The sequence below is a fragment of the Papaver somniferum genome, chromosome 5 (genome assembly GCF_003573695.1).
Source record: "Papaver somniferum cultivar HN1 chromosome 5, ASM357369v1, whole genome shotgun sequence".
Classification (NCBI taxonomy): Eukaryota; Viridiplantae; Streptophyta; class Magnoliopsida; order Ranunculales; family Papaveraceae; genus Papaver; species Papaver somniferum.
Genome location: NC_039362.1, coordinates 172,329,091 through 172,349,890, shown reverse-complemented (window position 1 = coordinate 172,349,890; position 20,800 = coordinate 172,329,091). Strand labels below are relative to the sequence as shown.

The 20,800-nt window shown below is 35.6% G+C and overlaps 3 protein-coding genes across 6 annotated transcripts; 2 read left to right on the top strand and 1 right to left on the bottom strand.

Annotated features, from left to right (window-relative positions):
* The first annotated feature begins 960 nt into the window (after window positions 1–960).
* LOC113283659 (E3 ubiquitin-protein ligase BRE1A-like) lies at window positions 961–7,572 on the top strand. Of its 4 annotated transcripts, none has more exons than XM_026532990.1 (8): window positions 961–1,133; window positions 1,846–1,898; window positions 3,334–3,388; window positions 5,558–5,643; window positions 5,734–5,801; window positions 5,898–5,992; window positions 6,505–7,116; window positions 7,281–7,572. In XM_026532990.1, the coding sequence occupies exons 4-7, from the start codon at window positions 5,587–5,589 to the stop codon at window positions 6,696–6,698; spliced, it is 414 nt and encodes a 137-aa protein (XP_026388775.1). In that variant the 5' UTR covers window positions 961–1,133; window positions 1,846–1,898; window positions 3,334–3,388; window positions 5,558–5,586; the 3' UTR covers window positions 6,699–7,116; window positions 7,281–7,572. The 4 variants fall into 4 exon arrangements, with proteins under 4 accessions (XP_026388775.1, XP_026388776.1, XP_026388777.1 ...); XM_026532991.1 differs by having other exon boundaries at window positions 1,846–1,959; XM_026532992.1 differs by having other exon boundaries at window positions 1,846–1,963.
* A 4,978-nt stretch (window positions 7,573–12,550) lies between these two features.
* LOC113280076 (uncharacterized protein DDB_G0286299-like) lies at window positions 12,551–16,070 on the top strand. Its single transcript, XM_026528723.1, has 5 exons — window positions 12,551–12,884; window positions 13,854–14,218; window positions 14,306–14,817; window positions 15,203–15,433; window positions 15,770–16,070. The coding sequence occupies exons 1-5, from the start codon at window positions 12,551–12,553 to the stop codon at window positions 16,068–16,070; spliced, it is 1,743 nt and encodes a 580-aa protein (XP_026384508.1).
* A 2,087-nt stretch (window positions 16,071–18,157) lies between these two features.
* LOC113280075 lies at window positions 18,158–18,958 on the bottom strand. Its single transcript, XM_026528721.1, has one exon. The coding sequence runs from the start codon at window positions 18,956–18,958 to the stop codon at window positions 18,158–18,160; it is 801 nt and encodes a 266-aa protein (XP_026384506.1).
* Window positions 18,959–20,800: the final 1,842 nt, after the last annotated feature.

Sequence of the window (20,800 nt, the reverse complement as noted above, 5' to 3'; positions counted from 1 at the left end):
CTCCAGAATCTTACTTGAACACATAATTGAATGAATCAGAAGCCTAGGATCTAGTATCAGTTCGATTTCATATCATTCATCATAAAACTAAAAAAACATCATCAAACAACAGTAAACAAAAATCGAGTTGATATAGTATTAACAATAAATCATCATCATCACAAGAATCAAAAGCTAGTATATAACAAAATATGAACTCAAGATCATACGAATTGATATCATCAACTCATAAACTCAGAAAACTAAAAATCAGAAACCAAACCTGAAAAATTAGATGTAACAGATGAAATACAACCAAAGAAAACTAACCTGAGGTTGAATTCTGCTCCATTAAAAATCAAATCAAACCTAACCTCCATGAATCTGTTAAATCACCTCCGAATTAAAACCTGGAACGATCGATCTCTCAATATGTCATGAACACTTTCGAATGTAACCTGAGTTGAAATATGATGAAAAAACGATGAAATCCTATCTGAAACGATCAAATCCTCTCTGAAACTGTTAAACCGCCTCTCTGAAACTGTTTAATCTCTGATCTGCTACCTGTTTTGAATTTGAGATCTAAAAAAAATCGATTTCAAAACACGCCTTATATATACGGAATCGCTTCAAGGGTAATTATGGTATATCGAAAACTTGCAGACTTGGGAATCATACATGAATTTGGACTAACTCGTCCAAGTTTAGACTAGAATGTAGCATCTGGGTTTTTTTGGATTAGAATGTACTGGACTTCAGATGAGTGGACTAAACCGTCCAAAGCCCACAAACTTTGGGACTAAACATCAATTTATACCCAACGAATTCTGGTGCGTATCTAGGATTCTAAACGGGTTCAATTCGGTGGGTAAGACCGGCACTGGTCCGGTGGTACCCGGGAGGACCCGGATCCAAGACGGCCGTACTCTAAAGGGTCCGGGACTTGGCTAAAAGAAAAAAAAAACCATTTCCCAAACAAAGAAGAAACGGAGACGAAAGATTATTAGGGTTTTTAATTGAGTGATAGCTTGGTTTGTTCGCTGGATTCATAGCTAGGGTTTTTCGATAATTCGATCTTAGTATTTCGTGAAGATTAAGAAGACGAAATTGGGGACAGTATTGAAGAACGAAATCATGGGTCGTGAAAAACAGTAATTACATCAAACCCATCTATAATTCGCTTCGTTTTGTCGAAATTTGTGTTTTAAAAATGAAGAAATTGGGGTTCTGTAGTATATATTTGTTTAATTGAAGTATTAACATGTTAATATCATTATGAATGTTTAAAATGATTGATTATGTTTGAAATGAAGGGTGTGGCCAACTTAAACATGTTTTCTGATAAATTTTTTTTTTTTTTTGGGGTAATTGATTCGATTCGTTTTTAATGCCATGATAATTTGAATGGCATGAAATCTAGTGATTGTTATGTTACTCTCGGTTGGAAGGATAGGAAGATTTTACTACACTTAGCCCATAAAGAATCTACTGAAACTAGGTTCACTAAAATTAGGGCTTACTGAATTGTGTGTCGTTGCTTTTACCGTTCATCACCAGTTTTATCTCCTATGTTGAGTGGTTAGATTTGGTTGGGACTTGGGATGTGGGTGGATGTTGTACATTAATGTAATCATGTTCCTTCAAAATTTCAAATTATCAAAGACTTAGCCATTTCCTTAACGAGGGGTAGATATTTCTTCAGTTTAGCTTTAGAACACTAAACAATGTGACCTGAGCACGGATATAATGCTTCTGCCTTATTTTTTATTGACTCCAGATGTTCTAAAAACGCTTATTAATATTATTTCCACTCAAAATTATTCCAATACTCATTGCACCTTAATTGTGTTGAAATTTTTGCAGGTGTTGAAGAGAGTTTGGAGTCAATCACTGCAAGGAAACTACTTCTTCCCAAGGTTTCAATCCCAATCGTTTTAAAGAGAGTGCATGACTGTATTTCGAAGACAAACAATCTTTGTACGTACGATACTAACCATTTCCCTAGTTTGTTACTTCCGTAAAGAAAAAGGTGTAATGGTTTGACCTGCTTGTGGAAGTTTTCTTCTTCTTCTCTCCTGTGAAATGATGATTTCATCACCTTTACCGTGAAAACATAAGAATACCAACATTGTTTTGTTTTATATTCGAGTCTTCTTTTCTATTCAAACATGCTCTAGGCAGGATACGAAGTTAATGTCACTGAATATCCCAACTCTTATATCTTTTGGACTATTCAAAGAAAAATTGGCTTCCTTACTCGGGTTGGTTTCATGGTTCTCTAATTATTAGCCAACTCATTGCCTAATTTTAACACTGGTCAGAATCAAATATCCAACTTTTGTTCCATGCTTTTGTAATGTCTGATTTGCGTTTCAGTCCAAAGTTTCTAGCTCGACAAAAAACGAATATAAACAGCTAGAATTCTTACTTACAAGTTCCCAGATTAGAATTGCAACTAACTAGGAAATTTAGTTTTGGAAATTAGTGTTTCCGGAGAAAACAACAAGAGAGTTTCTGTATTCGGAGCATAGAGTTGACTTGTTGTACCTTTCATACCAAGTATACAATTAATTTAGTTAAGGTTTGGAGATTATGATGCTAGAAGCACTTTTGGAGTGTTCTATTCTTTGTAACTCGTGCTTGTTGGAATCTCATGGAGAGATTTTTGCAGTCATGAGATTATGGTGATTTTAAGCTAATCGTTGATGAAAAGCACTGACGGACCTACAGCTGGGCTAAAAGGGGGCTTTAGCCCGGGTAGCCTTCCCAGTCCACAAGCCAAAAAAAAAAAAAAGATCTGCTCGATCAAAGCTTCTAGCCCGGGCCTTAAAAGCAAATTTATCCTTCATGGGTCCGTCCTTGATGAAAAGGATGTTGCTTCAGAAAATGTGAGAGAGTTGGATAGTGCTACATTTTTGGTTGGTCTCCATTAAGTTCCTGTTCTTGTTTGAATTTTACGAGAGGGACTGGAATATTTCCTGTGTATGGTTCTAAAAGGTCGGGATCTCTGTCCGTTCATTTTGGCTAAATGGCCACGTTTCACAATCTTATGCCCCCAATCTTTCACAATCTCATGCCCCCGATCTTACAGCCCTTGGATTGGATAATATGTCCGCATGTTGCAATCTAAATGATTAGGACGTGCTGGTAATTTATAAGGAAGAACATTTTGTTTTAGTAATTTTTAAGTTGGGGCCAAAGAGTACGTTATTTGTTACATGGTCACCTTTTTACTTTTAGGATCAGTTGCTTTGCTGGTTCTTCCTTTATGATGTGGAGTGAAAATACTTGAGTGCAACTGTAAGAAAATGCAGAAATTTTAACATTCTTCAACCATGTGTATGGTTTCAGGTTTTCTGACTTCCAGGGGAGAAGGAAGAGGGAAGAAGATTATAGCTTTCTGAAGGTACAATTTTATCTCATGTACTGTTTATTTTAAGAAATTGGGTTTGTTCTTTTTAGTGCATATGGTCTAGAGTCTATTTTTAACTACTATTCTGTTAGATAATGTTGATTTTATTTCTATAAACCAAATCATCTTTTCATTCTACTTATCAACGCGTACAAATATTTACATGTTATAAGTTATAAAGCAAACAGAAACTATATGAATGAATGGATGCGGCAATGAAAGGGACCTTGTCCTTAACCACATTACAGGAATTTTGTGCATGTAGCTAGGTAGAAGGTTCAATGATTCATATGTCCATGTCAATGAGTTCGACCGGCTTGACCTAGGGATAAAGTAAAGTGCACTAGACTTGGATATTACATAGTATACTAGATGTCGCAATCACTATTGTCACCTTTTGACCTTTGCTTCAGATGCAATATTAGGCAAGTTGTTTTTAGAAACTCATTTGTCATCGGTAGATATTGGAGTTGTTTAATAGAGACGAGGCATTAGATAATTTTATTGCGCATTTTTTCGTACTAATTGTTTAATAAAGATTCATTTCTTATTCGGGAGTGGGATATCTTGTGACTTGCTAAGGAATTCCCATCTGTGTATCTGCCACAAAAGGATCCTCATAATGATGAACTAGGGTTACTCGCTTCATCCTTGGAATAAACAGGTCTGTAGGTGAGCGTAATCAAGCCCTGTGATGTCTAATTTATATACCTATACAGTTGTCGGCATAGGGGATAGTTAAGTTGTTTTACTGATTCATAGATATTGATAGGCAAGTTGGCATACAGAAAGGCTTAGGTTCTATCTCAAAATAAATGGTCTTTTCAATCCATTGTATCCTGTTGGGACTGAACTGATTACAAAGCTTTTCATACATGCCCTGGTCAACTTTGACTTTTAAGCTACAAATAACATTTTACTACAATAAATAAGTAGAGCTTCATGATTGACTTGGGATTAATCTTCCCTGATGAGTAAGTTTTTTTTTTGTCACCTTGTATTAAATGCAATATTCGGCAAGTTGTTTCTAGCATTGGTATATATTTGAGATGTTCAGTGGAGACGAGATATTAGACAATTTTAGTTTACAATTTTTTCCCGTACGAATTTTTTTCTGGCTTAGTGAGGAGTTCCCTTCTGCGTGTCTCCCGCAAAAGGATCCACATAGTGATGAACTAGGGTTTATTACTCTTGCTTCATTCTTGGAATGAACAGGTCTGTCGTGCGAGTAGTCACGCCTTGTGATGTGTAGTTTATATGCCTATACAATTGTTGGCATAAGGGAGAGTTAAGTTGTTTTACTGAATCTGTAGATATAGAAAAGCAAGTTGGCATACAGAAAACCTTAGCTACAATTGCAGAATAAATATTCCTTTCAATCCCTTGTATTCTGTTGGAATTGAACTGATTACAGAGCTGTCATACACGCCCTTATTGTGATGCATATGCTCAACATATTCTTTCTTAGTAGCTATCAATATCTAGGTTACAAATTATACATAGATTAACATCACACACGGGTCAGAAACGTACTGTTATTTTTTTATGGTCCCATCATAAACAACAAGACCTCTATCATTCTAGATTCTACTGCAATAAATAAGTAAAGGCTGTAGAGCTTCATGATTGACTGGGTATTGATCTTCCCCGATGAGTTATTGATTTTCATCCATTCTCTGCTCATGTTAGTTTGAGACAAGGCACTGAGCAATAGCATTGTCAATTTTCTGTTCGTGTTGGATTAGACTATTTTTCTACTCTGAGCAAATTGATTGCCTCTTGTAATTGCAGTTTATTGTCATGGACAGCAAAACTGTCAGATCTTTTTCTGACAGTCTTTCTGACTCTGTGACTGTGAACAGATGTTCAAGTACTCTCAGTCAGGTGGCAAAACAATGCTTAATTCGGTAGACTACTAATCAGGCTCTTTGGTTCGCAACGTATTTTTATAACAAAGATTGTCAGGCACCCAGGCTTTCAGCTTAGAACTAACACTATAGTATGGGTGTTAAATGCAAGACCCACTTTTGCATTTACTGTGTTCTCTATCTCTCAACTTGTTACTTGTTAGGGTTAGTGTTGAGTATCCAGAAAAATCCGTATGATTCTTTTGGTTCCCTGGCATTTTATATTACTATCTTTAACATGTTTCGTGAAATCTAGGGAGACTTGAAGCAATCACTTCTCAAAGCATGGAACAGTTGGCAACACTACGTAAAGATGTTGAACTCCTTACGAATGAGATTGAGGTAACAATTCTGTTCTTGTTTTACCTAGTTTATCAGTTATTTTATTTTCCTTATTGCTCTAAAAGAGTTGTATTTGTTTGATTTAATCAGACCGACTCCATAGCCACACAACAAATAGTTGGTAGACTTCAGCATATGGCAGTTTCTCTCAAAAACTTGTAAGATTTCTTTATCCTTATTGATTAACTTAATCTAGTAATAAATCACGAATTCACGATAAGATTCTGACCATACTTGGACTTACTTTTTTTCAGGGAGGAGAGAGAGAAAGAGAGAGAGAAAGAGAAAGAGGCTGAGAAAGAGAAAGAGAAAGAGAAAAAGAAAGAGGCTGAGGAAAAGGCTAAGGAAGGTAACTATATTTTTCTCTTTCACTCGAGGCTTAGTTTTATGAATTGTTAAATGAATGCTTTTTGTTAAGAGGATATATCAAATTTCATTTGTTCGTGTAACTGTTGATCCTGTAGAACAGAAAATGTTGGAGAAAGTTAATATACATGCTCTATAGAACCCAAAAATGACTAACACAAATATATGTCGGTATAGTTGGGAGGTTGAGGAATTAGTTCTAACTGGCCTATTTGATCAAATGTGTCGTTGCGTCCAGCTTAATTTGTTAAGAGAATGCTTATAAATACAATGCATTTGCTTACTGCTGTGATTTTTTTTGGATATCTGAATACTGAATAAGGACTTTTCGTCCATTCAGTATTATTTAAGCGGCATGTCTCTTCATTGAATTAGTATGACTTCGCCACTGTCTGACATACTTGTATAATTATGTTACTAAATAAGATATTTTTTTTAGCTTATAAGGAAAGCTCTATTTAGTAAGAATCTCTTTTTATTATAATATGTTTTCAGATGTTGAGAAAGGGTTAAGGCAACGCATTAAGAATGTTAATGAGGATCTGGAAAAAATTGATAAATCAGAAATTGAGTTAAGGAAAGACACAAACACGTCTTTGGATGATATCCGATTGAGGAATATGATGTTTCAAAGCTTCGTGTCTCTCTTGTTTGGTTTACAAGCTGGTCTCAATCCACAAAGATGGTGAACTTTATTTTCCATGATAATTACTATGGCCCTTGGCTCCATCTGGGTTATACAAAAGGTTGGTTTCGAGTTATTGCATTTTCGAAAGAAATTCACAGAGCTTACAAGAAACAGAATAGATTGTATGAAGTGGAGAAGAGTTGATTATGAATTGGAAACTGTCTAAAGGTAAAGATAAAATTGGAGCTGAATTAAAAGAAGATTATTCAAAACTTCACAAATCAGTCACTATGGATAAAATACGTGTTGGACCTATGGGATGGACGTATTTGGGGAATTATGTCTTTTTCTCGTTGTTCTCTATTACAGTACCAGTTTTGTTATACTTTGTTCTGATGGCGATATCTGCGAAAGATGCAACTTCTACGCATCCCCCTTCTATTCATTGCAGCTGTCCGTAGGATTGTTCGACCTCTCAAGTAAGACTTATTACTCCTTTTACTTGTCTATTATATTCTTGGTTTAAACTTATTCTCGGAGTCTCAAACTTTTTGATGAAAAATATAATGATTCTAAGTTTTCATTTTTTCTTGATTTTCATATTCCTTGCATATATGACGCGTAAGTTTTCATGTTTTTTTAGGCGTACCAGTAAGAAGCAGAAATTTAGTGCTTTGGATTTTCACGAGGAAAAGAGTTTCTGGTGTTGGAGCTAGTGGCAGTTGAGGCACGAAGCTTGCGACGGCAACACTCTGTTTTAGAATGAGAAAGAGATGTTGTTAGTTCAAGTCATTGAAAAATTTGTTTTTCTTGCTTTTGATCCTTGTTCAATTGCTTCCAGATTTCTTAAATTGATCCCATATTCAACACTTGTTTGGAATACTGGTTTATTCTCTGCACTTTAGTAATATAACAGGCCAGGAACTTAACTGTTACTACTTGTTTAAATAACGTAACTGGTTGGAACCAAATCTACAGAATCCTCTACTAGATTTGAAGTTAAGACTAGACGAACACAGTTGACAAGTTACTGTGTTCACAAGATGTTGCAGTACAGTGATGATACCAGTGTCCTCAGTTGACATGTTAGCCAAAAAATGTAGATATATTTTTTAACTATACTGCACTAAATCTAAGGGGCACGCAGTACCTGTAATGACATTTTATCTACGGTCCTCTCTGACATCTTCATGGTGAATTTTTACCACAAAACTACAGCCTCGTTTCTGTTATTCAAATATTCAGCTCTTGATTTATTGATTCTTTGAATTTTAAGCTTGAGATTGAAATGATCCTATTGATTCTAATATTTTAGGATTGAGATAGAAATCTTCGATCCTTTCTGCGGCATCAAGAGGACGTCTGAACACTGGGCTATATACCGTCCTAGAATTCTTACCATTAAACTACAGCTCCTTTTGCGTCAATATTCCGATTATCTGAAGTTGAGACAAAATTAACGACAACCATTGGGGATTTTCTGTTGCATGGAGTGCATTTGAGGCCCAGTACGCAAGTTCACAATATACAAAGTTCAATTAGGAATCATTTTTCGGGGACCTATGTTTTTTTGGGGGGCCATTGATTTTTAAGGCCACCTATCCTACAATGATAAGGGGTGTCCTAAAGTCATGAGTTTACCAATTTGCCCCTTTCCCTATTTAACATTATCCCTAATTAACATTAGCCCACCACCGTCGATTACCACCACCACTACCTCCTCCCACCACCAACACCTCCTCCGATTATCACCGCCACCTCCGATTACTGAGTGACTAAAGTGATAGAAGAAGAAGAAGATGGAGAAAATAATTATTTTGAGATGAGTGAATATGGAGAAAAAACATCCTCTGGCTACCGAAGTATGCTTGTAACTTAGTGAATGTTGCTATAAATGACCTAGAATATCTTCAAAATCAAAATTGTAACAAAAAAATTTCAACCGGGTCAACAAAGTTTGGTTATATTATATGAAGAACATGTAACCGAACTCTCTGCAAATGCAGTTCGGTTAATAAATCCAAAATCACATGCAACCGAACCAGAGCTTTAATTGAGTTTTTGTTTGTTCGGCTAGCTGATGAAAAATCAAATGTAACCGAACTACTATGCTTGGGTTTACAGAGTTTTGTTCTGTTTAGTCGACTAGACCACGTTGTAACCGAACTTTAAACACCAGAGTTCGGTAAGTTCGCAGAATTTTGTTTTTTGCAATTAAACCGAACTCAACATTTGTCTATATAGAGAAGAGTTCGATTTTGAAATTATTTTTGCGAGTTAACCGAACTCATTTACAAAGGTATGTTCGGTTGGTTCGCAAACTTCAACGCAACCAAGTTCCGAACCGAACTTCAGGTTAAAAGTAACCTAGTTTAATGAAGTTTGTAGGTTCGCAAACTTCAACATATTTTGCGAGTCAACCGAACTGAGCTTATATATGCATATATGCAATTAGGCAAATGTTCGGTTAAAGTAAAAACTTAACAATTTTTGCGATCCAACGGAACTGCACTTGCAAATACATATCTGGAATTAGCCCATAGTTCGGTCAAAAGTATTTTTTGCGAATGAACCGAACTTTTTGCGACGAAACTGAACATTTTGCGACGTAACCAAACTAAAAGCTCGGCTGAGACTTTTTTTTTGCGACGCAACCAAACCTGTCTATGGAAAAAAAAAAACTCCATTAAACCTCTCTGCAACTTCCATTTTCAACTCATTTTGATGATAACTTCTCATTTTTTCAACCAAAAACGAATGACAAGCAATGAATTTGTGAGAATATCTTTGTTAATGATTTAAATTAAGCTATATATATAGAGGTGGTGGTGGTTGGTGGTGGTGGTAATCGGTGGTTGGTGGTGGTGATAATCGGAGGTGGTGGTGGTGGTAATCGGCGGTGGTGGGTTAATGTTAATTAGGATAAAGGGTAAATTGGTAAACTCATGACTTTAGGACACCCCTTATCATTGTAGGATTGGTGGCCTTAAAAATCAATGGTCCCCCAAAAAAAACATAGGTCCCCAAAAAATGATTCGAAATTAGAAAAGAAGAGTGTTAAGGTAAGTTCAATAAAATCAGACTACAACAATACATAGAGACAATTTCATGTTGCAGGGATAAGGCTTTGCTGCATATTGGAAGGACTGATAACCAAAAAAAAAGCGTATTCCAAAACTCTCCTTTAAATTGAAAATTTTGCATATATAACATTTACCAGATTTACATAAAGACGATGCATTGTCTGCTCAGATCTACCCAGTACAATTATATAGATTTAACTTACAAAGGAAGAAGTAGGGGGCTGGAGTGTCTTACATCTTACAACAGAAAATGCGGTGGTATCAGAAACAAAGGAAGAAGAGAGTTCCTGACAAGAGTAAGAAACAAAGAGACCACAAAAAAACAAGACATAAAAACAAGACTAGATTGGAGGGCAGAATTAAAGCAAATAGAATTCCCATATAATGCAGATATAAAGCAGTGTTGAGTTGTGGATGGACCAGAAACATTGTTGAAAAGATAATTTCCCATCTAGCCTAATAAAAAAAAAAGGAAAAGAATTTTGAAAATTAATTAACTGATCGTTAGAAACGACCACTAAAGCTTATCTGTTGCATGCACAAAATTGCACGCTGCAAAAGCTACAAACAAATTTGTAAAGGGAACATTATTTAAATATCCTTATTATAGGGCCCATTCCAAAATATCCTTATCATCTTTTACAAATACCCCCAGGCATGAAAAAGCCCAAACCCGAATTGCAAGATTACCAAAATAACCTTCAAATAAATATAAAGAATCAGGAGAAAAAAACGGTCATTAATTCATTTCTTCTTCTTATCTTCTTCTCTCACTCTCTTTCCTCTCTCGTTCCAGATCGAAAAAACAGAAGAAATTCAAAAAAAAGAAAAAAAAAAACTGCAACAAATCCACTACAAAACCAGAAAAAAATTGAAACAAAACCAATTAATTATTACAGAAGACATCAAGAGTAGATTAGTTCAGAGATTTTGCAAAAATCTAACCACAAAAACGAAGCAACAGATCAACAAAACTTTCAGAAGAACAAACGAAGGTAATCAAAGATTCGGTGTTTGAATGAAGTTTGAATTTCAGTTGATTTCAATTTTTAGGGTTTAATACATGATTTATCTTCAAAAAAAGAGTTCGGTTCATTTGATTTCAGTTTTGAAATAGTTCGATACTGATATCTCCTAGATTCAAACTGATTTTCTTTGATTTTGTTGCATGTAATGAAAAAAAACAAGATCAACTGATTCTGTTGGTGTTATTGATACTAATTTCATTCAATATGATGTTGCATGTGATGAAAAGACAAATCGAACTGATTCCTTCTGTTGGTGTTTAAGGAATCGAATGTTTCTGCTGGTGAAAAGAAATCAGTAAAGGTAATAAACCTGCTGGTGATACTAATTTCATTTTATTTACTTTGTTTTACGTCATAGTTACTTTGTTCCATTATGTTGAAATAGAACTGTAGTTAAATAATGTTCCCTAGTTTATTTTGAATCTCTGAAATCATTATATCGGAAAAATGTATTTTACTACAGGTTTGGAAGCAAATGGTACTAGTTTCCTTCGTATGCTTTTAATGATGACCGAAACATGTTATTAGTCCATTTTGCTAGTTTTTGACTTCATTCATAGAGGAAACTCCTTCTAGTTTATCCCATATTTGGAAGCAACTTAAGATAGTTATGCTAGTTGTTCCCATATTTGCAAGAAACTGGTAGTAGTTGCCTTCACATTTTACTACTGGTTTTCAACTAATGCTAGTTGTTCATATATTTTGAAGCAACTGGTAGTATTTGCCTTCATATTTTGAGTCAGTAGTGCATCTATGCCTTATAAGTTGAAAACTAGTACTTGTTGTATGCCTTTGGAATGCCTTATGAATGCAATGGAACATGTGAAATGGTTCTGAAGACATCCTGTACTATTTTTTAGTGAACTTATGCTAGTTGTTCCAATTATGTTCTGAAATGAATTTTGCTTTTGGAAGCAACTGGTACTAGTTTCCTTTGTATTTTGGAGGAAACTTATGTTATTTGATCCCAGTCTTTGTGATTGTACTTCTTCTATGCTTTAATATTTTGATTAAACTTGTTTTTAAACTTGCTTTTAATGATGACTGAAACATGTTATTAGCCTATTTTGCTAGTTTTTAACTTCATTTGTAGAGGCAACTCCTTCTAGTTTCTCCCATATTTGGAAGCAACTTAAGATAGTTATGCTAGTTGTTCCCATATTTGGAAGCAACTGGTAGAATTTTCTTTCATATGGTTCTGAAAACATCCTGTACTAGTATTTGTTGTATGTTGTTGAATGCAACGGAACATGTTAAATGGTTCTGAAGACATCCTGTACTATTTGTTAGTGGACTTATGCTAGTTGTTCCAATTATGTTCTGAAATGAATTGTGCTTTTGGAAGCAACTGGTTATAGTTGCCTTTGTATTTTGGAGGAAACTTATGCTAGTTGTTCCTAGTCTTTGTTATTGTACTTCTTCTATGCTTTTAACTTAATCTAAGAGTCAGATTTTGGTAGTTCCTCCTATATATGGAGACAACTTGAATTAGTTAGATGTATTGAGATATCATGCTACCTATTTCTATTGACTGAATAACACTAGCATGAAGAGGACATCACCAAGGTTGAAGGAAATGGCAACTAACTCTGCAAAGAATGCTCCCAGCAACGAAGCAACAAAAACTGCTGATATAGTTCAACACGGAAAAGATATGAAAAGAAAACTTATAAATCTTCTTTTAATTAGGTATCTGTATCTGAGTAATAGATGTTAATTGGATAGCTTGCATGATTGCAGGTAAAAAGAAGAAGCTACAAACAACATTAGCATATAAATATGGATTATTACCATTGTTATATATGAGTTACTACTTGTATAAAGTATTGAAAGACAAGCCACCACATGTGAAATCCTTAAGAGAGTCTCTGTATTGGGGTTTAGTTGAACCATTCTTCAAAGAAGAAGAAGAAAACAGGCCTCCAAAAGACGTAACGTCTGAAAGAGATGTATACACTAAGATTCCTCAAGCTATAGAGATGCTTATAAGTTTCCATGATAGTGTAGTAGTGAGTAAGAAGGTGGAAGTGGGATTTGTTTTAAATAAGAAGGTTTATGTTCCAACAGCAGATGACTTTGTTGTTTTCTTCAATGTGCAAAGAAGGCCTGAAGATGATGAGTTGAAGAAGAAATTGAGTAAAGTAACTAAAGAGCACATAAATTTCTTGCATAAACATTTCCCCCAGTAGAAGGCAAAGACTACAAGATTACAAGGCAACAGATCGATATGGTATTGAGAGAAGAAGCTGAAAATGGAAAGGACCCGGCGTTGTTTCTGATTTTCTTTGGCATGTGGTTGTGCACCGTGTTCTTCTGCGCGGATACTAGTGAAGGCTACTTTACCCAGAGATGGTTGCCATACTTGTTCTCCATACATAGAGTGTCGTGGCCAGACCACATAGTGAAATATCTGATGGATAATATAAAGAAACCAAAAGGAAAAGATGGTCTTAAACGTGTACTTGGGTGCATACCACTTTTGTTGGTAAAAAATAAATGAAAAATTGTTGACAAGATAATCTTGATCTAAAATGTTTTGAGAAACTTGGCTAACATTTTTTTTTTTTTTTTTGAAGTATTGGTTTTTTGAGCATAGCAACTACCTAGCAAAGCGACAAGGATTTGAACATTCAACTCCAAGATTCACCAGGTGGCACCAACTCGATTTGTGCAACAAGTTGATGGTAGAAAGGAAATATAGATACGGGAATATAGTATTCCTAGAAGGATTTACTGTAAGTAAAAATTCTTATGCTACTTTAGTGAATCACGGAGTTGAATGTTATGAAACAACATATGTGGAAGAAACTTGCTCAAGTTGTCTCCATAAAACGAAAGCAACTTGATCAAGTTGTCTCCATAAATGAAAGCAACTTGATCTAGTTGGTTTCATAAGTTGAAGCAAAAAATTTTCTCAAGTTGTTTATTAACTTGCGGCTGATTTTGAAGGAAAAAATGCTGACTAATTTGGAACTCTTCAGTTTACAGATGGCATTCGAGACGAACTGACACCACATGAGCAAAGACTGGCTCAGTTTAGAGAATTGGTAGAAGAATTATAAATAGAAAAGGCATTCAACAACCTGTTGTACGATTTACTTGAAGAAGAGAGGCGGAATGCCAAATTCCTTGAAGCCGAAAACTTCTCACTCCAAGAGATCTACTATAGGATTGAAGGGAGAGATGAGTTCTTAAGAAAGTTCATTGCTGACAACAACTTCCTTCGGAGCGTTTATGAAGCCAACAAGGATAAGATTAATTTGAGAGATGATCAAAAGCAACAAATGGATGACGTTTACAAGAACTTGCAGGATTGGGAGGATTTGAAAAACACACCAGAAAACCTCTCAAGGGAGAAGAAGTACAAGCAGTGGAGCACAATATTTTATGGTAAAAGAATCAACCGACAATCCTCCGAAAATGTAAACGAGGAAGAAGCTAATGCAGGAGACGCTTCATCAACAGAAAAAGTAGCTAAGGAAGTTGGTGAAACTGAGAAAGAAGATAATCTACATGACAATGATGAAGTCAATTTAAATGCTGATGAGACAGTGTAGGTGAGCGAAGAAGAAATCACTCAAGATGATGGACAACAAAATGAAGTTGTTCAAGATCACCAACAATTATCAGGAGATGAATCTGAAGTTCCTAAAGATGATGTAGTTGAAACTGAGAAAGAAGAAGATGATAAAGAAAATGAAAATCAGCACATGAACCAAACAGAAAATGAGGAAGAATCTGTACCAGAAAAGGAGGTTGTTAAGGAAGTCAAGGCGACAGAAAATGCAGATGAGACAATGCACATGAGCGAAGAAAATTTTGTTGCTGGATCAGCAACACCAATAACTGTAGTAAAGCCAACATTTGACAGAAAAGATTCAACTGAGGTAGACATGCCCGATAGTTTGGATGAGTTGATGAAGAATGTGGATACAGACGAGATAACTGAAAAATATTTTTCTAACATAGAGCAAAAGCAAAGAAATAGAGAGACACAAGAACCAGTTAGAGAAAAAGGAGAAAAGAGGACTCCAGTTGCACAAGTTGAGAAAGAGCATGCAGCAGAAAGGTAAGATGCATTTACTTTAGTCTTATGTTACTTTAAACTTGTTAGATTAGATTATTATTGAATTCAACTTGTTAGAATTGTCCAAGTTTATTCTTGAATGTAACTTGTTAAGAGTAGATTATAATTAACACATGAGACTAGAATGCAACTTGTTAGATTAAATACATGTGAAAGTCAAGTTTTCTCAATATGTTAAAGCAACTTGTTCAAGTTTTTTTAACTTATGGAAGCAACTTCATGAAGTTGCTTTCAGTTGTATCAATATATTGGAAGTAACTTTCTCCCATTTGTGTCCAAAATGTGGGAGCAACTTCCTTAATTTGCCTTAACTACTTGCTTTCGAATGCTTGCTGTGTTTTAAATGAAATTTTTAATGAATTTGTAGGGAAGTAGCATACACTCAGACTGCACCAAGCAAGAACAAAGAATGTGCGCAAGACAACTCCAGTGAAAAGACATGTCCAGTAGAAATGGAGGAAGAGCAAGAAAAGACAAGTACAAATGCAATGGAGGAAGACAAAGTTGAAAGAACAAGTGCAGTTGAAATGGATGAGGAACCAGTTAGAGACGATAAAGAAAGGACAACTCCAAATAATCAAGAAGATGTAACAGAAAGGTAGATTCATCCATTTTTAAGAGTAGATTGGTAAATTAGTAGTAAATAATTCTTGGATGGAAGCAACTTGCTTCAAGTTGTCTCCGTATGTTTAGGAATCAACTTATTCAATTTGGAAGCAACTTGATTCAATTTGTTTCCATATGTGGAAGCAACTTGATCAAGTTGTCTCCCTATGTTTAGGAAGCAACTTGATCAAGTTGTCTCCCTATGTTTAGGAAGCAACTTGCTTCAGGTTGTCTCCATACGTGGAAGCAACTTCCTTAAAGTTGTATCCTCTACTTGTTTTCAGTGTACTATGTTTTTAATGATTTTTTCCTTTAATCCAAATTGCAGGAAAGAAGCATATTCTACACAAGAGAATGAGGGTGATAAGAAAAAAGAAGATGAAATGGAGGTTGTTCAACACACTCCAACATGCATGCAAAACCAATCATTTGAAGGTCCAACTTTAGATTTGCATTTGGATTCTCCGGCAGCACCAGTCCCATCTTCTCAGATAATTGAACAACCAAAAGCAGACAAAGAGAGTGACTTATCAGAAACTGAAGAGCAAGAGGCTGAAGAGAAAGCTGCTGTTGGTTCTATTATTAAAGATACAAGAACGATCCAAGGGAGAGGAAGAGGAAGAGATTAGGATATGGATTCACCGGAACAAGTTTACACCGAGAAGAACAAGAAACAACAGGACAGTGGAGTTATTGACTTGGAAGCAATCGAGTACATCGATCCAACACCTCCTCAACAAAAACCACTCAAGCGTGTAGAAAGTCTTAAGCTTTGGGGAGATTGCAGCAAAGATTAACAAAAAATACTCCAAGAATTCTGCGAGGATGCCATGGAAGGGTAAAAAACACTAAGCCTTTTATACTGCTAGTTTTAGTATCGACTTTGGGTATTATTTCTCGCAGTTCCTTCAATTTTTCAATATTGATGTTTGCTGCTAGTAATGCAATATTGATGTTTGTAGTTCTTAATAATGATGTTTGCTGTGTTGTTGGATTATGCAGGCAAACGGCTTATGTTGCTCCGAATAATGAGTATCACATTCAGATTCAGTTCATCCAAAATCTATTGGATGATCTCTATATCGATAGTGACATCGTAGAATTCTACAAAAGTATTCTGAAATCGAAGATGGAAAACATTTCTGTCGATAATCCATACAACAAGCATGTAATACTAAATACCAATATTTTGGCAAGTCATGTTTTCATCTGATAAATTACACACTAGTTAGTATTAACAGATTGCATGTTATTTTGACTTGTAAAACCTTTTTGCAGAAATAAAATGTATGTATCTTTTTGTTTTTAATAACTTTTTCGATGATGCAGAGATACGTGCCATTATCCATGGAAAACTGAGACGGGAATGCAATAGAAACAAGTTTAGTAGAAGATTATGTTAGGGATAATTACAAGTTGGATGCCCAAGAACAAAATGCTGATGTTTCCACTGTGCATAAACTCCCACTGGGTGTTTCTGGTATTACACGAACAAAGGAGTCTGGAAGATATGCAACTCTATGAGTCAGAGTCCATTGTTGTCACGTCAGCTGCATACACTTACAAAGCCACTGAGCAAAGTTCTAAATGAGATTGGACATCGAGACAAAGGTTGCAATGAAATTGTTCATACACTGAAGGTTCCTAAAGTGCTTCAACAGCAAGAACACCCTGACTGCGCAATATTTGTTTGTGGTTTTATGAAAATGTTGGTGAAATACCAAGAATTCGGTGTTCTGGAAGGAGGAAAGAAGAACCAATACATTGACCACTTTAACAGAAAAAGGATCAAGATGACGTTCCGTATACTGGATGCAACTGATGAATGGAAGAAACCGAAAGGCAAAAATTCGAGTCAGATTGTGATATATTCCCAGTAGTACTAAATGACAGAGACAACTTGTTAGTATTACCTAGAATTATCTGATTGAACCACATTTGTTAGTATTATCTAGTATTATTCTGATGGAACTACAGATTACTATTGGTTGTTAACATTATGTTGGTATTGTCTAATTAAAGTACACTTCTTAATATTGTCTAGATAAAGTTTGAATGATTTGATTATTTCCCTTGATTATGTCAAGTATTGCAATATTTCTATATGGTTACAGGTTTGCATAGGTATAAAATACAGAGAGACAACTTGCAGAAGTTGTTCCCAGAATGGAAGCAACTAGAACAAGTTGTCTCTATAAAATGGAAGCAACTTCCAGAAGTTGTTCCCAGAATGGAAGCAATTAGAACAAGCTGTCTCCATAGAATGGAAGCAACTTGCAGAATCTGTAAACATAACCAACAAAGAAAATAATATTACAGACCAAGTTCATTTGTAATCCCTGCCATTTTTGATTATATTCAGTGTTGCAATGTTTCTATATGGTTACAGGTTTGCATAGGTAAAAAATACAGAGAGAAAACTTGCAGAAGTTGTTCCCCAAATGGAAGCAACTAGAACAAGTTGTCTCCATAAAGTGGAAGCAACATGCAGAATCTGTGGACATAACCAACAAAGAAAATAATATTACAGACCAAAATCATTTCATAACAACTGCAAAACAACTAAGATTGTAACATTATCAATTAAAAATACAAAACCAAGTTCAAATAAACATGAATCACAAGTTCAGTAAAACATGAAACAAAGGTTCAGAAAAACATAAAACAAACTTGAACAAATGAAAAAAGATGACAAGACTAATGCAGTTGAGATATTTCATTGGAACATCATCATGTAGAACTTTCCAATCCTAGACTGGTTCTTGAATATTGGTGGGAGAGGGGCCAATGGAGCACTACGACATGTTCTACGATTATGGTATACAAGCATTCCACAACGGACACACTTTCTCTTCTTGCGAAATTTCTCATGGTAACTGCGTTTACGAACAAAGTTTGGTCTTCCAACTTTTGGTCCCACAGGGGGAGGCATGACATATTTATTACGAGAAATCTCATCCGGCTTGTCTCCGTTAGGAATGGGATAGATAGGTTTTGAGTACAGACCTCTATAATATTCGGCAGTGTAGTAAGGAGTGATGTGCTTGTATACCTCTTCCTCACCAATATGCACCATTGGTTTCACGGAATGACTGCAGGGGAAGCTTTGTTTTTTCCACCACTGACAAGTGCAGGTCTTGGAGTCCAAGTCTATAGTATGCTTCCCGGTATTAGTTATGATCTCAAATACCTTTTCACTGGCTCGACGCATCTTGTATCTACGACAGTCAGTTATCCTCTTGTCTAACCTTACTTGCATCTTAGGGGTAAGTCTTGTAGTCCATTTGCTAGCTACAAGCTTCCTCTTCCACATTGTCTCCATTGTACGAGCACGAATACATTCAATCAACTCGATGGCTTGAAGTCGCTTTTCGTGCCTAATTAGGCTGTTAAAGCTTTCAACTACATTGGATGTAAGTTCTCCATACCTTTCCCCAAGAAACTCATGAGAAGCCCAGTTCTTCAGTGGAATCTTGTTCATCAACTCAATAACAGAGAACAACTTCAGATTGACCATGCTTGAAACTGCCTTCAAAAATTACTCCTTGGTGACAACATTGTAGCATTGCTCAAACAACTTGATAGCACTTTGTCTACTCTTTCCTTTGCTAACTGGAATGTTGCCTTTCATATGGTACGAGCAATATGAGTGAAAAGCATTTAGAAATATTTCAGGAACAGTTTTCAAAAGTCCAGTTCCACGATCAGATATGATGGTCAACGGACGATCAGCATCGACAATTCCCTTCAAATTTTCCAGAAACCAGCGCCAATTATCACTATTTTCGCCAGAAACAATCCCAAAGGCAATTGGAAATATCTCTGCAAATAAAAAGAAACAAGCATTTTTCGAATTACACAGTGGGAGAAACCACGACAAGTTGTCTACAAAAAAAAAGGAACCAACTAGCACAATTTGTATCCAAAAATGGAAGAAACTTGGTCAAGTTGGTTCAAAATTCTGAAAGTTGCTTCACAAAAATCTGAACCTACAACAACATCATGCTAGACAAGAAACTTAAAAACAAAAACATACGGTTGCTACAAATTTTCTACCAAAGGTTTTTTCTCCATAATTTGAAACAAAAAAATGTAAAACCACAGATAGAAACACAAAAAATAAAGAAACAGATCATAAAAAAGAGACGGAGGAAAGAAAATGCATAATACCTTGGTTGCCAGTTTTCCCACAAGCTATCATAAGACCACCCTTGAACTTTCCAGTAAGAAACGTAGCATCTATTATCAGCGTAGGATGGCAATGCTTGTTGAACCCTGTAATGCAAGATTCAAAAGCAATAAAAAAACCTATCAAACTGTCGGTTTTGAGCATTAAACTCAAAGTTGATGACGCTTCCAGGATTATAACGCTTCACGACTTCTTCACACCACAAGAAGTCATAATACGACTTGATATCATCTCCCCAAATACATTCTTTGCAAAATTTCAGTCCATGATATGCTTGATGGTAGCTGAGGTCGACTTGATACTCTCTGAAAAACAAATCTTGAATGTCAGCAGATGATTTCTGCTTAGTTTAAACTCTAATATCATCTTTTATGATGTTCTTCATAAAAGTTTTCGTCATTCGAAGCTTTGAAGGATCAGAGCACGCCAAACCACAAGAATGCTCCGATAAAAGACTTTCACTTAAAAGCATGGCCTTTTGGGAGTTCCAAAGATGAGTGGAACCTCCATTTACATCCTTTTTCTTCTTTTAAAAAGAAACAACCGGCATAACGCTTCCGATCACTCTTCACAGGTTTGACTTTGTGCCCACTCTCCACTTGATACTTCATAATGACATCACAGACTTCTTCTTTCCCTCCCTCAAACTTCTGACCAACACCGGTAAGAATTCCAGCCCAAGCATCACACTTCCTTGGTTCTCTTATGGATAATTGATTCATTGAAACATTATCAGTCATGTCTTCAACAAAATCCAAACTGTCAGTTGAAACACAACTCGAAGAAGATGAAGAAGAAGCAAAACATGAAGAAGAAGAAGAAGAAGAAGGAGTTTCGAACTGAACATTTAACTTCAAAACTTCTATTCTCTTAGATTGGAAGTATATAACAAGAAAATTTAAATATAAATCAGACCGAACGGTTTGAAGTACACCATTAACATCAGAAAGAATCACAAATGGGACTTGAGAAAGAATACTCCAAGAATGTAACACAACAGTTTGCAACTCCTTGAAAGTAGTTGATTCCGAAATAACACGAGAGATGCTTAAGTTGCAAAAGTTAATCTCTGCGACAACCATATTTACCTGACAAAAAAAAGAAACTTAGTAAATTGCAAAGGATACAAGTTGCGAAAACCATATTTACCACCACAGGTTGTTTGGAGAA